General features: G+C 31.0%; 1 protein-coding gene across 1 annotated transcript in view; it reads left to right on the plus strand.

Moving 5' to 3' along the window:
* The window catches only part of LOC123300073 (transducin-like enhancer protein 4), a 205,102-nt gene that overhangs the window by 131,725 nt on the left and 53,739 nt on the right, over window positions 1-19,638 (plus strand). The window contains exons 5-6 of the mRNA XM_044882546.1: window positions 681-818; window positions 16,594-16,831. Of these exons, the coding sequence (XP_044738481.1) occupies window positions 681-818; window positions 16,594-16,831 (376 nt within the window). The remainder of the gene's footprint in view (window positions 1-680; window positions 819-16,593; window positions 16,832-19,638) is intronic.

The following is a 19,638-nucleotide window of genomic DNA, read 5'->3' on the forward strand; positions in this document are numbered from 1 at the left end:
TGCTGGTACTACCTTAATGTGTGTCTTTGGATATTATTTCAATCAATGTAAGTTAAACACAAAGATATAGAGAATGAACTGAGCAATACTCGCCCAAAATTGACCGCTCTGTAGAAATTCTAGAAAGACACACTTACTGTATTTTTTTGCTCGTATCAACTGTTTATAATGTGTTGTATGAATAAATTAAGCTACTGACGATGATTGCTTTGCAATCGAAATATCGATATTTGGCGAAATGTAAACGTTGTATGTTTTTAAATATATTTTTTAATATACAATTTTATTTCAAGTATCGTGGTATTTTTTATTTGATTAACTAAGTTTTGGTTAATATTTCCACAGTTATATCATCATGGAATCCACATATCAATCATATAAATATATGAGATATTATGTCGCGCGCATGTTGTTACTTACACAAAGTTTACATCTCACCTATTATGATTATTATTATTAATGTAATACTGATTATTCAACACATGTTCATAACAACCCCTATATGATTATATATAGATATATGATTATCCTACCCTCATACCACCATGGCTACCCCTCTTTTTCATATAAAATTATTAAATAATATATCATAATTTAATCTTGTTATTTTTTTTATTCAATGTCGTGTGTGTATGGATTTTATATTTATTGATATATTTTTTTTTTTTCGTTGGTTACAGACTGAAATAGCAAAACGATTAAATGCGATTATAGCACAAGTATTACCATTTTTATCGCAAGAGCATCAACAACAAGTTGCCACGGCTGTGGAACGTGCAAAACAAGTTACAATGACTGAATTAAATGCTATTATTGGGGTAAGTTTTGATTTATTTAATTTTAAAAACGAACAGATATATTCAAGTAATCGTTGGTAAAGTTCTGTATATTCCAACTGAATTATGTCCTTCTAGCAATATAAATTATAATTGAAAGCAAGCTTTGCCATTCCTAACACCCCGCCAGATTTTATTATAATAATTTTAAAAAAAAGTTTTTATCCGGATTAAAAAGAGGGGGTTGTTACAAGTTTGACCGCTGTGTGCGTCTGTGTGTCTGTCTGTCAGTCTGTGGCATCGTTGCTCCTTAACGGGTAATCCGATTAGTCATTTTGCCAAAACCTGATCATTATGCCGAGAATTATTGTGTGAATGGTTAATGTAGATTAAGTTTTATATAATAAATAAAAAAAGCCAAAAGGAGCGTATTATGTCATATAGAAGAGCAGTGGGAACTTGGGGGCGAGGGTGGTTTATTTGATAGGTAGTAATTAGCTGAGTAAACACGTGTTCAAGTATATTTCAACTGTGTGTACATCGAATCAGAGTACTATTAAAACATTATAATAATAACACTAACTGTATTATATAATGAAAACACTTTTCACTACACTTCTAGGCAACGAAATTGGGTTGTTATTTGTATTTCAAATTTTCCAATGATGGAGCAATCTAAACGGGAAGCCCAATAATCAAAAAGTCTTTTAAATTTATATTTTTCATTCAATTTATTTGCGATATTTTCCTCATAATGTTCTGTAATTTCCCAATTTCTTTTTGAAACGAATATTAACAGATCTTAACCACCTAGGGCCATATTACTATATACATCATTTCGTACAACCCGACAAAGATTAGCCAAACTTTGTGGAAATTAGAAGGGTGGGCATAAAACAGCTCATAAAATTGTTTTGAAAGAAAAAGTGCTTTTAAATCGAATTCCTCTTTCCAACATGAATTGTTATTTCATTTTAATTGAATTTTTATTTTCACACTCTATGGATAAAATTGTTTTAGAATAATTAATTAATTGATTGATTTTTTTCTCATCTCTATTTCCACATTTTCTCTCATTATTATTTATAAATTCCAATATTGTTTTCACATACAAAAAAGGGTGTCGTACGGAAATGGAAATACGAACGAAGCTATATATACTCACGAAGGGGTGGAATAAATAATAAAATAAGGCATATAAAAAGATTTAACGCCATTCTTAACGGGGTGTATTTGAGTGTTAAAAAACTTTTTATTTACCACTTAGTGAGTGACATACTCACACTGGCAGGCAGGCAGGCAGACAATGTATTGAGAGGTTAAATGTACAGTAAAACCTCTCGATTACAACAACAAAAATTAGGTCTAGGGCCAGTTAAAGTTTTTGACTGTCATTTCATAACGGTTGGAACTTTAAGATAGCTAAGGCTCTGCATTACAACTGTTTCCTCTACAAAAGTTTTAAAGCCGGACACCTATATTATTGCGAGCCTGAATAATTTTCAACTCCGCGATAAGAAGATAATTGAACAATAATCATTGTTTCTCATCCTAAAACGAAAAGTACGATCTTCCCGGTCGCAACTCTGGTAGGAATCAAGAAAAATAATATACATAGGATCGTTATTTCGAGTTTCGGACAAAACTATTTGTGCATTTTTTGTTCGATTTCTATTGGAATCTACCTAAAAAGTAGAGGTATCCAACTATGGTAGAGGTAAATGGTGGATTTCCAGTCTTTCTGAAATGAATGACAAATACTACGCCTGACCTTAGACTAAAATACAATTTATTGTATGAATTATACGACCTTTTTTGATATACATAAAACATATTTTTACCCCTAACATTTGTTGTCTGTCTTTTTTCCGTTGAAACTTGCAAACAATAAAAATATTCTTAGACAATAAAAACATTTTAATCCTATTAAAAATGAAAAACGTATATTTTTGTTGTCTTTTAGGTATAAGTTAATGGTTGTACTGTAGAAGTATGATTGGTTGATTTGTTTTATGAAGAGTGTTCTATAAAAATACCCGTTAAAAAATTATTAATTTCTTTTCTGTTATCGTTTCAATTCGATATTGAAAAAACAGTTCATTGAATGCGCCTGTTAGTTATAAAACAAATAGGAATTCTCGATTCGATTTAATCATATAATTATTGAATTTCCACTATGCCTTACAAAATCGATGCTTGACTGACTGACGTCGTTAATTTATCACCAAAAAAACCAATCGTGGCTTTACACACTAAAGTATCTTATTTTTGACAGTAAACATAGGCCTCTTTATTGCAAATATGCCAACAAAATTGCGTTTAAGAAAAACGGAAAATTTTCATTTATTTTCAAAGTTTTGCCAAAGTGAAAACTTCTTTTACTTTTCATATTAAATATACAAATAAAATATTTTTTAATTACTTATCATGTTATCTTTTAAATTAAATTATTAAGAAAAGCTTTACAGAGAAAAGTTACAAAAAGTTACACCCTCACTCTCACCCTAAACCAACCCACCCCCACTCTTGAGCTTGACATCATCATCATCGTCATGATGATGATCATTGAGTATATTTCAACGACTACTACTGCTCTGTTCAAATGCTAATTTTATAATTTTAAATAAAATTAAAGTTAAAAACAAAAATAACATTTTATTTAATGTTGTCACAAACAACAGAAAACGACGGGACGGAATACATTCATATAAAAAAAAACTCCAGGGCCGCATCACTAGGGGCATATTTTCCCCTCATTAGATACTTTTTTATTATAAGGTGGTTTAAATTTGAATAGTTTTTTATGTTTTGTAAATCTATAGTGGCGCGCAAAGTTCTTAAAAATCCCTAAAATTCTGATATTTCGGAATAAAATTGAAGAAACGTGGCCGGAAAATTTACACATTCAAAAGACACTTTCTTGGCAGAAACTTAACCTATAAACACATATCCACCTCTGTAGCTCGAGAAGTGAGCAAATTTTGGAATAAAAAGTTGACAGGTGGCTAGAAAGTTGGGAGTACCAAATGGCATTTATTTGAGAAACAAAATCAACCTTCATACAAATTTTTAACCTGCTAGTCCTATTCGGAAGGACTAGCAGATTGGAAGTACGCAAGGTCTTTAAAACGTCGAGAAAAACAGTTTTCCCTCTGAAAATACCCTCCAAATTTCTGAAATGAATCCCAATTTTAATAGCATTGATTTGCCTGGTTTGAGGTTGTTAGGGACTACGATGTGGATTTAAAAGGCATCCCGTTCACTCCCATTATTTTCAAAACAGTGCATAAGTCTATAGATTTGTATAAAATCTAAATAAAAGTTATGCTACAAAATTATTTAATAACATTTCAGTTAAATGTCATTAAAAAGCATGAGTATAAAAAAAAATTGTAAAGTATAAAAAAAGCGTAAAAACTTTTCTGTATTACTAATTAGATAATTTTATGTAACTTGCATTTTTTTAACCCTCTGCCTACAAACTCTGATCTCTTGTCTAAAAAAGCTGTTGAATTGTATTTTTAATAAAATAGAGTCAATCAAACAGATATTAACAAACAGAACTAATGGGACAGCAGAACTCCGTCTGCCATATTGAATAATAAAAATAGGAAGGGATAGTTCTAGGTAATATTCTGGGTAAGAAGTACAATGCGAAATGACAATATTGGAAACTCAAATTCATAAAAAGAATCTGATAAGATTCTCCAAGCAGAGATTCTTTATGTCGGAAAAATTGACAATTTTTGTTTAAGGTTGTTGTCTTGTTACAATATTTTCAAACACACCGCCCCCCCCCCCTCCCTAAAATTTTCAGAATTGATTTACACTTAATATAAAAACTTAATATAAAAAAAGCAAGCCTTTTATCGAAAATTGCCCTAGAAATCGTACATCCTTAAGCATAAAAAATTTTATATTTTCTGGCACTATACCCATAGCAAGAACAGTCTTAAATAACACGAGCTTGGTGTAGTCTTCTATTTTGTATTCTACACCATCTCCTACAAATTTACATAGCTAGACAAGTTGGTGTAAATAAATTTTTCTGTTCGAAAGAAAAATAAATTGTTTGTGTCGAAAGACAAATATTTGTTAATTCATCAAGAGAATTTGTTATTTTTTTTCTAGCTGTTATTTAGTTGTTTTGTTGCTCGTACTCATATAAAAGTTATTTTCACTCACTGAAATGATCTAGTATAGTGAATGAAGTTACTAGAACGAACTACTTCTACACAAACTTAGTAGTGAAGTATGATTGTAGACAGATTAGTAAGGACAACCTAATTTTCCCAAAAGGATATATATATCCATAGAGAAGTACTTACACAATATAACAAGGCAAAAAGATATATTATGTGAACATATAAAGAGAACGTAGAGAATTTGTAACTATTTAAGTACTACCTGTGGGATGAAAAACCGGGAAGTAAATAGGTATGATGGTTAAGTAGTCAAAGAGAAATACACTCTGGTCTTGGTTGGTAATGGTTTGGTATATACTCTTAATAATAATCGTAGTTGGTTGGTATAGAAGGTAGTTCGCCACCAGATGCTCTGCTACCAGTGTGTGTTATGTCTATTCAGCATTCTAAAGGTGTTTGACTAAGGAGATCTCCGCACACTTCAAATCTCCTTCATATTGTACACTCTATGGATATCTTACATATAAATATGTTTTTACGCCTTAGTTCACTTCATTGCGTTTTTCAATTCTTGAGGGTATTCTCGTTAAAATTCATGATATGTATGTGATTTTCTTATTAGGTGATAATCTTCGCATAAGTTATATGAAGGTTTCAAATGGTTAATTTTATGTCGCGTTCTTAAAATCGAATTATGAAAATTATGAAACTTCTAACTGAATATAACTTTTTAATGATTGCTTTTCAAAACTCAGAGATATGCCATTACTGTACTAAAGTCTTTTTCTATTAATCTGTTATCTTCGTTCTAGTTCCTAGCAAGTATTTCCAGTTTCTTGCATTGTCAAGTTCTTTGTTACCTCTACTTTTAACGCATACTTTCTAGGTCTTCTTTCCAGTTGCTCCCTTGTTTTGTAGTAATACTAATTCAGTACTTCCTGGATGCCTGCTAAAGTTTTTGACCCATTCGTGAATCATTCTTAGTAAATTAAGAAACAAAAATACAGATTTCCTAGATGCGGCTCGAAGGACCAAAACAGTATGACCTTCAACAGGTTATATCTTCTCTACAGCCGATTCAATTTACTTCCTGTATCATATTAAAAAAGAACTTACCGGTTTACTACTAAACGGTAAATAAATATCCCTATGTGAATACAGTAAAACATCTCAATGTATGTTATTCTGGTTGATATTCTAACCTTCTATACATATATACATTTATACACATAGTTACTAAACATACTAGTTTTATACTATGTAGTAACTTACCACAACAGAACTACCGCACTGGGGATTTCATTTCAACGTCCAACAATCTCTTGTTCTTCCTGTCTCATATACCAATTTCTTACTCAGTTTCCTAAGAGTCACCTTATCTAAGTTCATGTATAACATGTTATGTCGACTGTTGTATGTATGTTCAGTTTGTTCTTGAAGTGTAGTCAACTTTATCCTGTATACGTATTTTATAGACGGACGGCGGGGGTGTTTCCTCTTCCATTACACTTCAAACCAATCCCAATCAAATTGTTCTGGTTGTGTGTGTGTATGTATGTCCATTGAGACATCTTATATCAAAAATGTAACATAACCTTTTTATTATTTGACATTTCATTTTAGAAATTTTTTGTAGACGTTTTTATTTATTTATTAATACCATAAATACATTTTTTTTTCAACCAAAAGTGTCCCACGCATTTTGAAAAGGTACAAAGCATTTAAAAACAAAGCAACTTAAATCACGTAATATTTACTTGAAACAAAAATTTTATAAATAATAAAAGATTCAGTTATATAGAGAATAAAATATTCAGTTAAATTACTAGAAATAAAAATTATTATTTCTTAGATACAGTTTGATAAATTCAACAAAATAATTTAAATAAATAATTTTTCTTCTATGAGAAGTGCTCGGAAACAGATCAGCCTCAATACTTTTCTTCTCATTGTGACCCACCTTTAAACATCCAACGATATCTGTATTTTAATACCCCATTTCTATAAATGGTAATACTATAGACCGTGGGACACCTCGAGATACATATTTGAAACTATGGGAGTGACTTACTTTTGACGAGTCTAAATGAGCATGATGACGTCATATTTGAATTATCGTTCTGAAAAACGCAGCAGGGAATTTGTCAGACACTATGACCTCTTGGTAAAGAATTCAACAAAAGTGAATTAAAGCCACTGTCGAAGTCACGAAGTATATATTCATCATTAAAAAAACCGTAGCGTCCCACGGTCAACTAGAATACTTTCTCGTAATCATACTGTAGTCGACCACAATCACATAAATGAAAATATATAGGAAAAGCAAGACCGCACAATACGAACGGTTGTAGGTTTTTTATTAAGTTAAAATTGTGTGTGAAAACTTTAATCTAATTGAGACAATTTCCATAACAAAAACTTTTATTTATTTTCATTGTGTGTATATATTTACATTAATTATTTATTCCATATTGGAAAATTCTTAACACTACCCTTTTAATAAAATTATAACATATATTGTGTGAAAGAAAATCTTATTTTATTTCAACAAATTTACATTTTATTGGATGGTTTTAGAAAAAAAAAAGGAAAGAAAGAAAACATAATAGGAAAATTACTTAATTGTATTTATTTTTCGAATTTTCTTCAATGTAGTAGCAATAGTAAAGTTTTGTTTAATTTTGTCAAAAAGAAAAAGAAAATTTATTACTTTATTACTTATACAATCGACAAAAGTGTTTATCGTTGTAAACTTCCTCCGGAAAAATCGTGAAAATGTTAAATCATAACTTCTTTCTGGGTAAAAAGCCAGTAATAGAAACACATCTTCTCTGTCACTTGTCATGAGGAGATGAACTTACTCGAGCCAGCCTCTCTTTGACGACCTCTACGACCTAAAGTCCGTCGACGTCAAAGCTCTCCTGCTGTTCTTAAACAGCTCCAAATAGTTCATGGAGTACTAGCCGGGGATGGGCCAACCCTTTTTCGGTAGCACAACGGACCCTGTGGTCTATGTGTGTCCCACCCCAGGACAGCCACTCTAACTTAACCTAACCTAACGGTTTCACCTCTTGATTGTTTTTTAAACCAAACGTTGTATATATAATTTCCAAGAGAATGAATTATATTTTTAATAAAAATAATTATTTATTCCAAACAAAATTATTTTTGTTATTACTTAATTAAATAAAAAAAAAAAGGTATAAATAAAAACAAATAAACTGGTTTTTTGCTCCGTCGTTTGTAAAATATTTTTAAATCGAAATAAAAACTCCTATTCCCTTAAGCGTGTTTTTGTTTTCATATAACAAAAGAGGATTTCCATTGGAACAACAATATATATATATAAATGGGAAAAAAAAGGAATTTATATACATTATATATATTTTTTTACCTCTCACATCGAAAGAAACTTGCAGAAAAACACTTTTCTATGTGTGCCTATGTTTGAAAAAAGAACGGGGAGAAAAAAAAATAGTAGTAGGCGATACCAAAAAAATGAAAAATTCAGTAGTAGATATGAATACACGGAGAAAAATTTTCTTTTCGTTTTTGAGAAGTTTAGAATGATTCAAGAACATGCCTCATGCTTGAGGCATATTGTTAAATAAAGTTAGCGTGTTTTCTTTTTTTTCCTCTTAAAGCCAACGTTTTTCGAAAAAATGTTTTAAACAAAAATTGTTAGTTTTTTTATGAGAATTAACTTTCTAATTAAAGTGTTATTCTATCTCTTGGGTATGGGTATGGAGGTTAGCGGGCCATGCTCGAGTTCTTTGTGTGTTGCGTGTTGAGACAGCATCTTATAAAGTTTATACACAAATTTTTAAAAACTTTTTAAATTCCATTTTTTTTCCCGGTTTGAAGTTATGATAAAACTTCTATAAATATTTCCATAAGATTTCTATAAATATTTCCACGTGTAACTAAGCTTTTTAAAATGTTTTTCACCAAACCACTAACGTTGTAGACAAAAATGGTATATGGAATGGCTTTTTTTCCATAATCATCAGCTTCATCATCAGCTCTTCGGTTGAATGAGTGAATCACAACTGTATATTTGTGGGATGTGGATGCGGTGAATACAACTTGCTCAGAGGAACGAGTGAACCGTATTTTGTACACATAAAAAAGGGAGAAAAGCGTTTTTTTCTCTATACTTTTGGTTGGCGTATTGTTGTTGAAAAAATAAAAATGAGAAAGTTTTCTCTGCCGTTCACTTACTTAACGTTATATATATTTTTTTATTAAATTTTATTTATTTTCTTTTGACTAATAATGAAAAATTTTCCAGTCAGTAATTTTATCTGATGGTACACTAAAATTGTGTACTTGGCTTTTTTACATCAATATAATTAGTGTTCAGTTTTTTTTTTTTAATGCAACTTTAATTCTTTTAATATATTCTTAACTTTTTTGAAACTTTACCTACTCATGAGCTCTGTTAACGCCAGAGACGCAAAGTAAATCGCATTTAAAACACCAAAATTAGGTAGTTTTTAGGTGCTAATTAGGTACCAAAGTCAGAATTAATGAAAAAAAAAAAAAATGTTAAGGAAACTCTATTAGATGCTTATTAAGTGCTAAACGGCCAGGATCGTCAAATTAATGAACAAAAGCCTAGAATTTCGCAAAACGACGGATCTACAAATCAAATGTCTCTAAAACTAGGACGAATGTTCAATCAGATATAAACTAAGCTTGGTAATTAAGTGCTAATTAGGTGCTGGCAAGAAATTAAGAAGAAATCTCTGTATTGTTTTAATTAGGAGTTGGTTCGGTTGAGTTTGTCGACTATAGAGGAGTAAGCTTGGGTTCTGATGTTTTTAGCCTTTGCGTTCAAGAATGGGAGTTCAGCTGCATGGTTTAGATTTTTTTACTCATGGCACTGACATCCTAGCATTAAAATCGAATAATAAGGAAATATTTCTTGCGATCATTGGGAAATAGTAACTCTTTTCATATAATTTTAAGCTTTAGTGTGTTGAAACTGAATTATTGCAAATACTGTAGGTGCAGATTTAAGACTTGAAGTATTACAATTAGTGCTACAAAAATGTTTATATTGATTGTTTTATATGAATACAAAAGTTGTAGATAAGGTATTTTTTAAAGAAATTAAAATTTTCTATCAGTTCATGTTCGATTGACAAAGTTTGTATTCGTTGGGCTTAACAATGAATGAATCCATGTATTAAAAATTCTACCTCCTTAGAGGGCTTATACATATTAACTAAACAAAAACATTCCGATATAATTTTGTACGAAAGCCACCTACAAAAAACTAATTTTATTTTTTTTCAAAGCACATGTGAAAAAACGAACGAGTAATACGTATTATGCAAAAACCTATGAAAATTTTTTAATAAAACCTCAAGAAAATACAATTTATTTCGATGTCTACAATGAAAGATGACGTATGCTTAGAATAAAATAGGAACACAGCATGCCGTTCCATGAATATAAAAATATTTTTATACAAAAAAAAAAAAAATTTTTTGTTTGTGTAAATATCTGGTTTAGTTCTATGATAAATACAGCGTGGTTCTAAATTGTAGGCAAACAGTTCAGTATTTTATGTTCCAGGCCTACTTCATTTTTGTGGTGCCTTAAAATTCTTTTTCAATAGAGAAAAATCCGGGTTAAATGACCTTTTTTGTACACGCAACCGAAATGAGAATAACAAGAAGTAAGAGATGTCTTAACAATTTTTTAGATCTGAAAAAGGGTTGCTTCTCTTTATCCTAAATTCCTTGCCGTAAACTCAACAGTTTTGACATTGGTCATGTTTTTATTGGAGGCTTTTTCGAGTGATATACTAAAATGGGCGACCTATCTTAATTGGAAAATGTTTTTTGAAACACTCTTTATATTATTCAATGAAAATGAAAAATGTAAAAGAATAACAAGGAGAAAAAAAAAGGTGTGCTTTTCTTTATACATGATGATCCTCCACATCTATCCAACCAGCTCAGCACTCTAGCAATCAGTCGTGCTGTTTCAACGTTATAAAAAAATTTATGTATAGGTATATATGAGACTTAATCTCAGGATTTTCTATGGGAAAAAGAAAAATCTCCAACACATACATATTTCTGCATATATAGATATAAATATGTAGGTCTGGAGCTAGATGTAGTATTTGACAGTTCGAAAGCTTGGATACTTTGTTAAAGCCTTTGTTAAACTTTTCATAGGTGGGATCTTAAAAATCGTGGATATTCATTGAGAGTTATTGCCTTATTTGAAAACAGATAGTATTCATAAATTATTGTTAACAAGTGATATTTACAAAATTTAAAAAAACCCCGTCAAATTTTTCAGTAATGGAACCCTAAACTCGCTCTTGAAACTAAAAACACTCTCCATTAAATTACATTTCAAATCAAACCAAAAAAATCAAAATCGGTTCATCCGTTTAAGCGCTAGCTTTCAAAAACTTCATCGGGCTCTAGACCTGATATGTCTATCTACCCTTATTTCATGGTATATGTTTACGATTATCCTGCCTCATACAATATGTATTTGTTTTGCTTTTGAAAAATATATATAGATGTATAATATTAATATAAACATAGCTATTTGAAGCTACATCGAGGTACGGGAAATAAGAACTATGAAAAGATTTCTCTGTCGAATAGAGATTTGTAAATAGAAAATACCATGGAGTGGGTTAAGATTTTGTTTTTTTGTTCACAATTTGAAAATAGAAAGTATAAAAAATACATGAATCACAAAAATCCAGTTCATTTGACGACTACAAGAGTTAGTCACGAGATACCGTTTAAAATATCATGAAAATATAGAGCTCCATATAAAATTTCGGTCGATATTGAATAAAAGATTCGAGCAATTATCAAATTAACCACCACCTTAAGAAAATTTAAAAAAATGGAGTAAAATTATTTGTCACCAATTTGGATCAAACTTTTTACATAACGTAGGTAAGGTCAGGTTAGATTGGCTGTTCTGGGGTGGGACACACTTAGACCATAGGTTCCGTTGTGATACCGAAAAAGGGATGGCCCATCCCCGGCCACTACTCCATGAACCATTTGGAGCGGTTTAAGAACGGCAGGAGAGCTTTGACGTCGACGGACTTTAGGTCGGAGTGGTCGTCAAAGAGAGGCTGGCTCAAGTAAGTCTATCTCCTCATGGCAAGAACTGGGCAGTGACAGAAAAGATGAGACATTGTCTCCTCCTCCTCACCACTGTGACAGCTCCTGTAATAGCTGCAACAACTTTGCTACCAGAGGCCCTTGGAAGTGATATAATACTACATTAAAAAAAAAACCGCGTCAAAAAATTTATACTTGTTCTTAATTATTTTTGTTGCTAAACATATTTGTTTTGTCTGTCCATTCCTCAACTTTTGTTGTAAATACTCCAACGATTTATTTTTAATAAGGGTTGTAAAATGTCGTAATAATTAATAATCCCTCATTACTAAACTAGTTCCATTCCAAATTTAATTTCCACGTTCCTAGAATTATAATTATTACCACCGTAAAAGTCAACTCTTGTTTATTCGATGCAGCAGAAAAAAAGTGGTAAAGTAGTAAATAAAGAAAATAGAAGTACGCTAGATTGGTGTCTGCTCTACTATAATATGTAAATGGCAAAAGTAGAAAAAAAATACGGTTTTTTTTGTTGTAAAAACGAGTATTTTGCTACTGCTAAGCATACAAAATCACTTGAATGTGATGCTACGAGAAGAGAATTAATGGCGATGGTTTTTTTTTCTCTACGTTGACTCTCCGTATTACATAGAAAATAAAAATGTATTTGACGTTGTTGCTGCTTTATTTTCAGTGTGGGAAACGGTAAAGGAGTTTTCTTCGTATCTATGGCAGAGAGTATAGTACCAGGAATCAAAATTTACATTTATGTTTTTTTAATATTCATTTTCCTTCAAAGTTTATTTTTGAGAATTTAAATAGGAAACAATTTTCGATAACAACTGTATTTATATTTTATTAACCTGTGATCTGTGGTATACGGTCATATTTTACCATGGATCACACTACAATGTATCTAGGATCACCCCCACCTGTTGATCGATCCTGAAGGCGCTTTGATCAACATGTAATCTTTCTCGGAGTTTCCAGTAATAGCTTCAACTGTTGTTGTTATTAACTCGGTGTGAATAAAACTTTTTCTCCACTACCTTAACCTGTTGCAACCTATAGAAAAGAAGAACGTAATGATAAAATTTACTGCGTATCTAATATCATGTATCAGTTGTACAATAGGTTGTTTGAATCAATGTTCATGAATGTGTGTCTTTTCAAACTTTATGTTTACCTAATGTGTACCAGTAAGAAAGCAATATTTTAGAAAAAATGTGATTTAAAACAAAAACTCATTATCCAATTTAGGAAAAACTAATTTTTTTACTTCGGAAAAATTTTCCTCTTGTTTTCCTTCAAAACCAAAGCACGTTGATAATCATTCACTCGCTTGCTTGCCTTCTGATAAGAAAATCATTGTCTTCAGTTGCTATTTTAATGAAAGGGAAGGTATGCAGTTATGACTGACTTTGTTAGGAACTATCGCAGCATTAACCTCGTGCAAACCTAATGGAAAACCATAGGTAGTATAATCGGCATCTAATACTAAAAGATCAAATGCCTCTCGAGTATCACTTAAAGTCTGATTCGGTTAAAGATTTGAAATAACTCAGGGTTCCACACATTACCCCATATATTTGTTGTTTGAGAATCAGTGGTAGAACGTTCTAACACTTTTTCTATATTGCTATTCAGAATGGTGTCGATGTTCGTATGTATATACATTCACACAACAAAGTATAGGTACTGTATGTGTAAAATAGTACTTGAGAAAAGTACTATGAGACAAGCAGACAGACTGACTTGAACATTCAACTTCTGTATGTGCCACACTTTGGTGGTTGTAATACATAACCAATGTATAATACTTACTTACTAGAAGATCTAAAATATGATAGTGTGAGATGTTTGAAATGTTATAGAATATTGTACAAAGTGATATAAAAATATTCATCAAATAATTTGGAATTGAAAATGAGTACAGAGACATAATTTATTCGATCTGACTCTGAAAATGAAATTTACAAAATAATTATTAAATTTCGATTTTTGTCCCAATTTCCTATATCATTTTATAAATTCGTATTTCGACAATTATACTTTTTCAAGTATCTGTCAAAGTGTAATGTAAATGACGCCAATGCGCATGATCCTTCTACGCAATGATATTCAAGTATTTTTTTGACGTTTAAACTTTGACGCTTATAACTAAAATAATCACTTTCAAATTTTGTCATGGTATCAAGTCTAGTTTTACATTTTTAGGTGCAAATTCGACATCTGGCAACTACCGTATTAAGGTTAAAAGGAACAGCATTAGTTAGTGTACTTATTAATGTTCAATGGTGATTATCAAATTTTTCGAGTGGAAACTTTTTCATTATTAGAAATTTTTTCGATATGGTTCAATCCTGTTCCTCAAATTTGATGACTACTTTATGTAGCATCTTGTATTGTATACAAAAAACGGGAGAACGACAGACTACAAAATATTTTACAGATTCATCCGGCAACTTAGAATGGGAAGCCAACTTGAACGATATTATTATACATATACGTACCGTACCTATGTTAGGTGGAAGAGTAGCAAAAGAAAGAAAATATCATACTATACGTTCTACAAATGTGTTGTGAATTTTGAACATCATCTAAAATTTGAACTGGATTCACTGAACCGTATATTTTCATCGCTTATTATCAGATTTTGAAAACTCTTCTATAATGTTTTATTAAAATTACATTTTTCCAAGGAATGGAAATACTCTGAATACGATATTTAGAAAACTTCCAATTAAGTAGTCTGTTACCAAACAAGTGTGGCAACGACATATTGTCATTGGATACAGACTTTCGTTGGATAACGCATAATTCTTTGAAAAAATCGAGAAAAGCGCAAAGGTGCCCCTTTGAAATCCATAAAATTCTGAACAAAAGGGAGGATAAATGAGGGCTATAACGTGATAGTCTTTGTTTTTAAAGCAGAAATTACCCAACAAAGCGGGTGGGTATCTGTTAGGATCTTTATAAATTATAAATCATGTGTTATTCTGATGCATTAGCTATATTAGTGTAATGTTTCATTTAAATCCGTTCAATAGTTTTTGCGTGAAAGCATAACAAACAAACCAACGTGCTTTCATATTTATAATATACAGGAATACTTTCTAAGACTATGAAGTTAGCTTGGAACTGAATATAAAATCATATTTAATTTCACAGCAACTCGGTTTGTCTTCTATAAACATTCTATCAAAAGAAGTTCATTTAATCTAATCGAAGTTTTCGATCACTTCAATTTGATACCTTTTAACAAAATTAATAGAAAACTTTAACATAATTTGTTTCGAACATGTAAGAGTATCGAATTTCCAAAAGAATACAAATTCTTAATTACACTTTATGTTCAGTGGTCTTCAAATAAAGATGATTCGTATAACAACTTACTCATACTTCCCATCATACAAAGCCTCCCCCCCATCCACCACTTCCACCCTTAACTTTTGTAAATACTTCATCGGCTTTTGAATCGGTGTGGTGCTCTGCTGAGTGAAGTGTATCTATCTACTATCTGTTTTTCCATTAAGAAGATAAAATATAAAACTACATCATTGGTTAAACAAAGATAAACAATGCTAGTAGGGGAGAATGTGGGGCCAGAGAAAAATAATTAAATGTTTGTTAACGTCATTTTTTAAAATATAATATTGGAATTTGTCTCTTATATTAGAATTAATATTCCTACAAACTTTATACTTTCTTAGATTTTAAATAATAAATCGATATAAACTTGTGATCCAGGGTACAAGATCATTATGTACCATGAATCACACCTTAGTGTACCTAGGATCATTCAACGGTTGCACCTTAAGGCTTTCTTCAACGTGCAACCTAACGTAGATGACGGTTCGGCTTTTGCATTTTCGGAGTTTAAGCTTAAACTAAATTATAGTGTTAATAAAATACCCACCGTACTCTTTCGATATAATTGGATTTTCCTGGTGTCTCATAGATATCAATATCGATAATGAACTAACTGTACAGTGATTCAAGGAACATTATATCCGGGGTACCACACACTACCCTATATACACATAAATATACATCAAAAATGAAGAAGCAAAAACGAAGGAGTGGAATGGTTTGAGTATATTCTACTCTCTACTTCCTTGAGGTTTTCATTGAGATTTAAAGTATTTCAACCGTAATCATGCATAAGCAAAAATAACTCTGATAACAGCATCAAATGAATAAACTTCCTTACATATCACCTACCTCTTCCCTCGGGATATCTCCTTATTGAGTGTGTATATGTATTTTAAATCTCATGCTTACACTCGTTGCGAGATATAACGGTTTTTTTTCTTTTCATCTTTTTTTTTAGTTAAAATACTTGAATATGTTTGAAAAATTCTTTACAACGATTTGATTTTTTTTCGTCTCATCCCTCTTTTCAATTTTCCTTAAGGATAAAAAATGTAAACAAAAGTCATTCATATATATACATATTTTCCCAATTTTGATGAAAAACGGAAATACAGTAGCTTACTCAATAATTTAAATTTAAAATAGATGTATGCTTATTAATTTTTCTCTTTTCTTTTACAGCAACAGAGACCTGATTTACCTCGATTGTTACAACAAATGCACGCGCAACAATTACCAACACATTCGGCGCCACCAATTCCAATGATGCCACATCCTGGCTTAGCTGGTGGTCCACCAAGTTCGGCAGCAAGTTTATTAGGTTTATCGGGAGCGTTAGGTGCTCCTGGACAACATCCGTTATCAATGTTAGGTGCTAAGCCAGAATTACATCGACCGGATGATGTCAAATCAAATAGCGGTAAGTTAATTATTTTTAAACTACTCTAAAACCTTGCTGTCCCCAAAAATGTTTCTTAATAAATATTTTTTCCTCATTTTTCATAGTCTAAGTACAAGGCACAGGAACATTCCGTAAATGCTGCCGGACACAAGCATCAATAGACATCCGGGAGTTCCCTTTGCGAACTGCGATGTTCCACCTTCAAGGTCTCTTTCAGTTTGTTTTTCTGCGAGCGGCATCTTTCCCTAGATATGTTTTGCATGATCAATGTGATCAAAATAATCCATTTTTGATGATTTAATAGATTACACCGATATAAAATAAAATTCTAAAAAATTATCACATTTTAATTTGAGCGATAATGTTTATAGAAATAGAGCCAAGAAAAAACAAGGAATAATGTTTTCCATTTGACATGTTAAAGGATAAGTCATAAAAAAAACAACCCCTTGGAAAAGAAAAATAATATAAATATTATTTATTTTTTATAACATGCAAGAAAAAAAAAAGAAAAATCTTTTGATATACAATTTTTTTTCTATATCGTTATTCGACATCTTCACGTTCCCATTTCCAGAGAACTATACAACCACTACTAGTGTATTGGATCAATGACGTTGGGAAAACGTGAAAGGATAATAAAAAAATATATGTATGTATATACATGGAGGGAGTTAGTCAGGGAGTCTTATTGTAAAATGTGTTTCTGAAAATATATGGGTAAGAGGGAAGACAGGATGGTTCTAGCAGCATATTCAAGTGTGATGGAACGAGACGAAAATGTTAAAAAGAGACTATATTCGTAGTATATATAATCATGATGACGACTCTTAAGGCCATTCTTGAGTACCTCTGTTCTAGGCGGAAGCGCACTTAACTACCGTATCCCATCTCAAGTATCATACACTTTAACTTCACAACATTTCAAATCATCATGAATGTATTTTAGATAGAGATGTTAGTATTCGTCAATTTTACAGTTTAACTTCTTTAATACTAACAATTTTCAGTATTCATTATCGTTTTAACTTATTTATGCAAACTTCTCCAGGTTTTTTAAATAACTGCATCCTACCGATCAGAATATAAACTCCTATCCAACGTTGAATTTAATAGTTTTTGTCTTTTACGATCTTCTGTTACCTATCGTAACTCCAGTGGATTTTCTTACCGTCTCAGAGGCCGAGCGAGTACGGCGCAATCGTTTTTAACCGTTTGACTATTGACTGGAGCGGTAAATTGATCACACTATTGTCGTTTGTGGTTTATTATTTATTGACGTTAAAAATAGAGAGAAGTTGGTGAAGAACTGGGACCTAAAAACATTCGGTATAATTGACATTTCATTTAAAAATAGTTTGTACTGTAAGTCTTACACCATTGATAGTAAGTGAATCAAGTTGAAGTACAAGAAATTTCTAAAAAGGTTGGTTGAATGAGGAGGATAGGTTTTTGGAATGGGAGCGTAAAGAATATTTGAACAATACGGTGATGAAAGCAGTTTTATAAAGAAAAATATATCTCTAGTAGCAATTTTACAGGAAAAAAAGAGAAGTGTATGAACCCATGTGTAATACGATTTATACCGCTTGATAAATCATATTTCATGATCAAATCAATATGAGATACTTATACATATGCATGTCTACCAGGTAGCTAATTTATTTTATTCTTAGAATTGATTCCAAAAGATGAAGATAAAAGCTATAATTTAGTGGTTTAAAAGGAGTAAAATAGCGGTACCGTCATCATTTGGCTAATTCAACAATCTTATGGAAGGCTCTTAAAAAAATCGTAATTATTTGATATGGCTAAATAAATAATACTTTTTATGGGCAAGGTTTTATTACAATAAATAGTAGAGAATAATTTTGACTATATTCCTTATCACACAATATTGATTTGCTGATTGGGAGTTAAAATCAAAAAACTGCAACAGACACCAAAAACCGACATCTTGGTTACCTAGGAAACTCAAACTTTTTCAATCGATTCAACTTGCCATGAATTTGGAGAAAATGAAAAAATCTTTTTATAACTGTCAATTTGTATTTTTTGTCAATAGTTTATGTTTTATCATTTAAAAAAATTGAGTTGTGAAAGTTATCAGAAGTTAAAGAAAACAGAGATAATTTATAGTACCTAAGTACAATGAAATTTATCATTGTAAGTATCCTAATCGAAACAAACGTCACATATTGGGTTGACTACTAAATCAGAAGTATGTCTTTTTTAAATTAATGCCACAATTATTTCATACAGTTAAAACTAAAAGTAGCTATAAAAGTAAATTCTTCAAAGAATCAAACAAGTATTTGACTTCTAAAATTAATACTTTTCAGAAAAATATTTTGTAAATAAAAAAAGTAAGGGCTACATTTATAATGTACCAAAGTACGAAAGGGGAATAGTTCCTACCGGGAACTTCTTCTTATAAACCAATCATATATCATTATTTGTAAAAGCTTGAGGCGCTTCAAATCAGCCTTGATTACAAAGAGTAATTGTTTTCTACTTTTTAGTACAAAAAAACTTATTCAAATTTCTTCGCAAAAGAACATGACTATTTGACACTCTTTATAATAAATAAAATCTTCTACATTTCAAATAGAAAAAGATATTTGATAAAGACATCTTCTCTCCAGAAAATATTATTATTATTATATATCACTTTTCTATATCGCTCTGACAATATTATTTATTCGAGACTATCTATCTTATCGTATAGTATAAAGTTTACACAAATAATTTTATATGAACGATATTATTTATATATTCTTGATGTTCGATGACGATGATGATTGTTTATCTTTGTGTCTGTCGGT

This window comes from Chrysoperla carnea, chromosome 5, assembly GCF_905475395.1.
Source record: "Chrysoperla carnea chromosome 5, inChrCarn1.1, whole genome shotgun sequence".
Taxonomy (NCBI): domain Eukaryota; kingdom Metazoa; phylum Arthropoda; class Insecta; order Neuroptera; family Chrysopidae; genus Chrysoperla; species Chrysoperla carnea.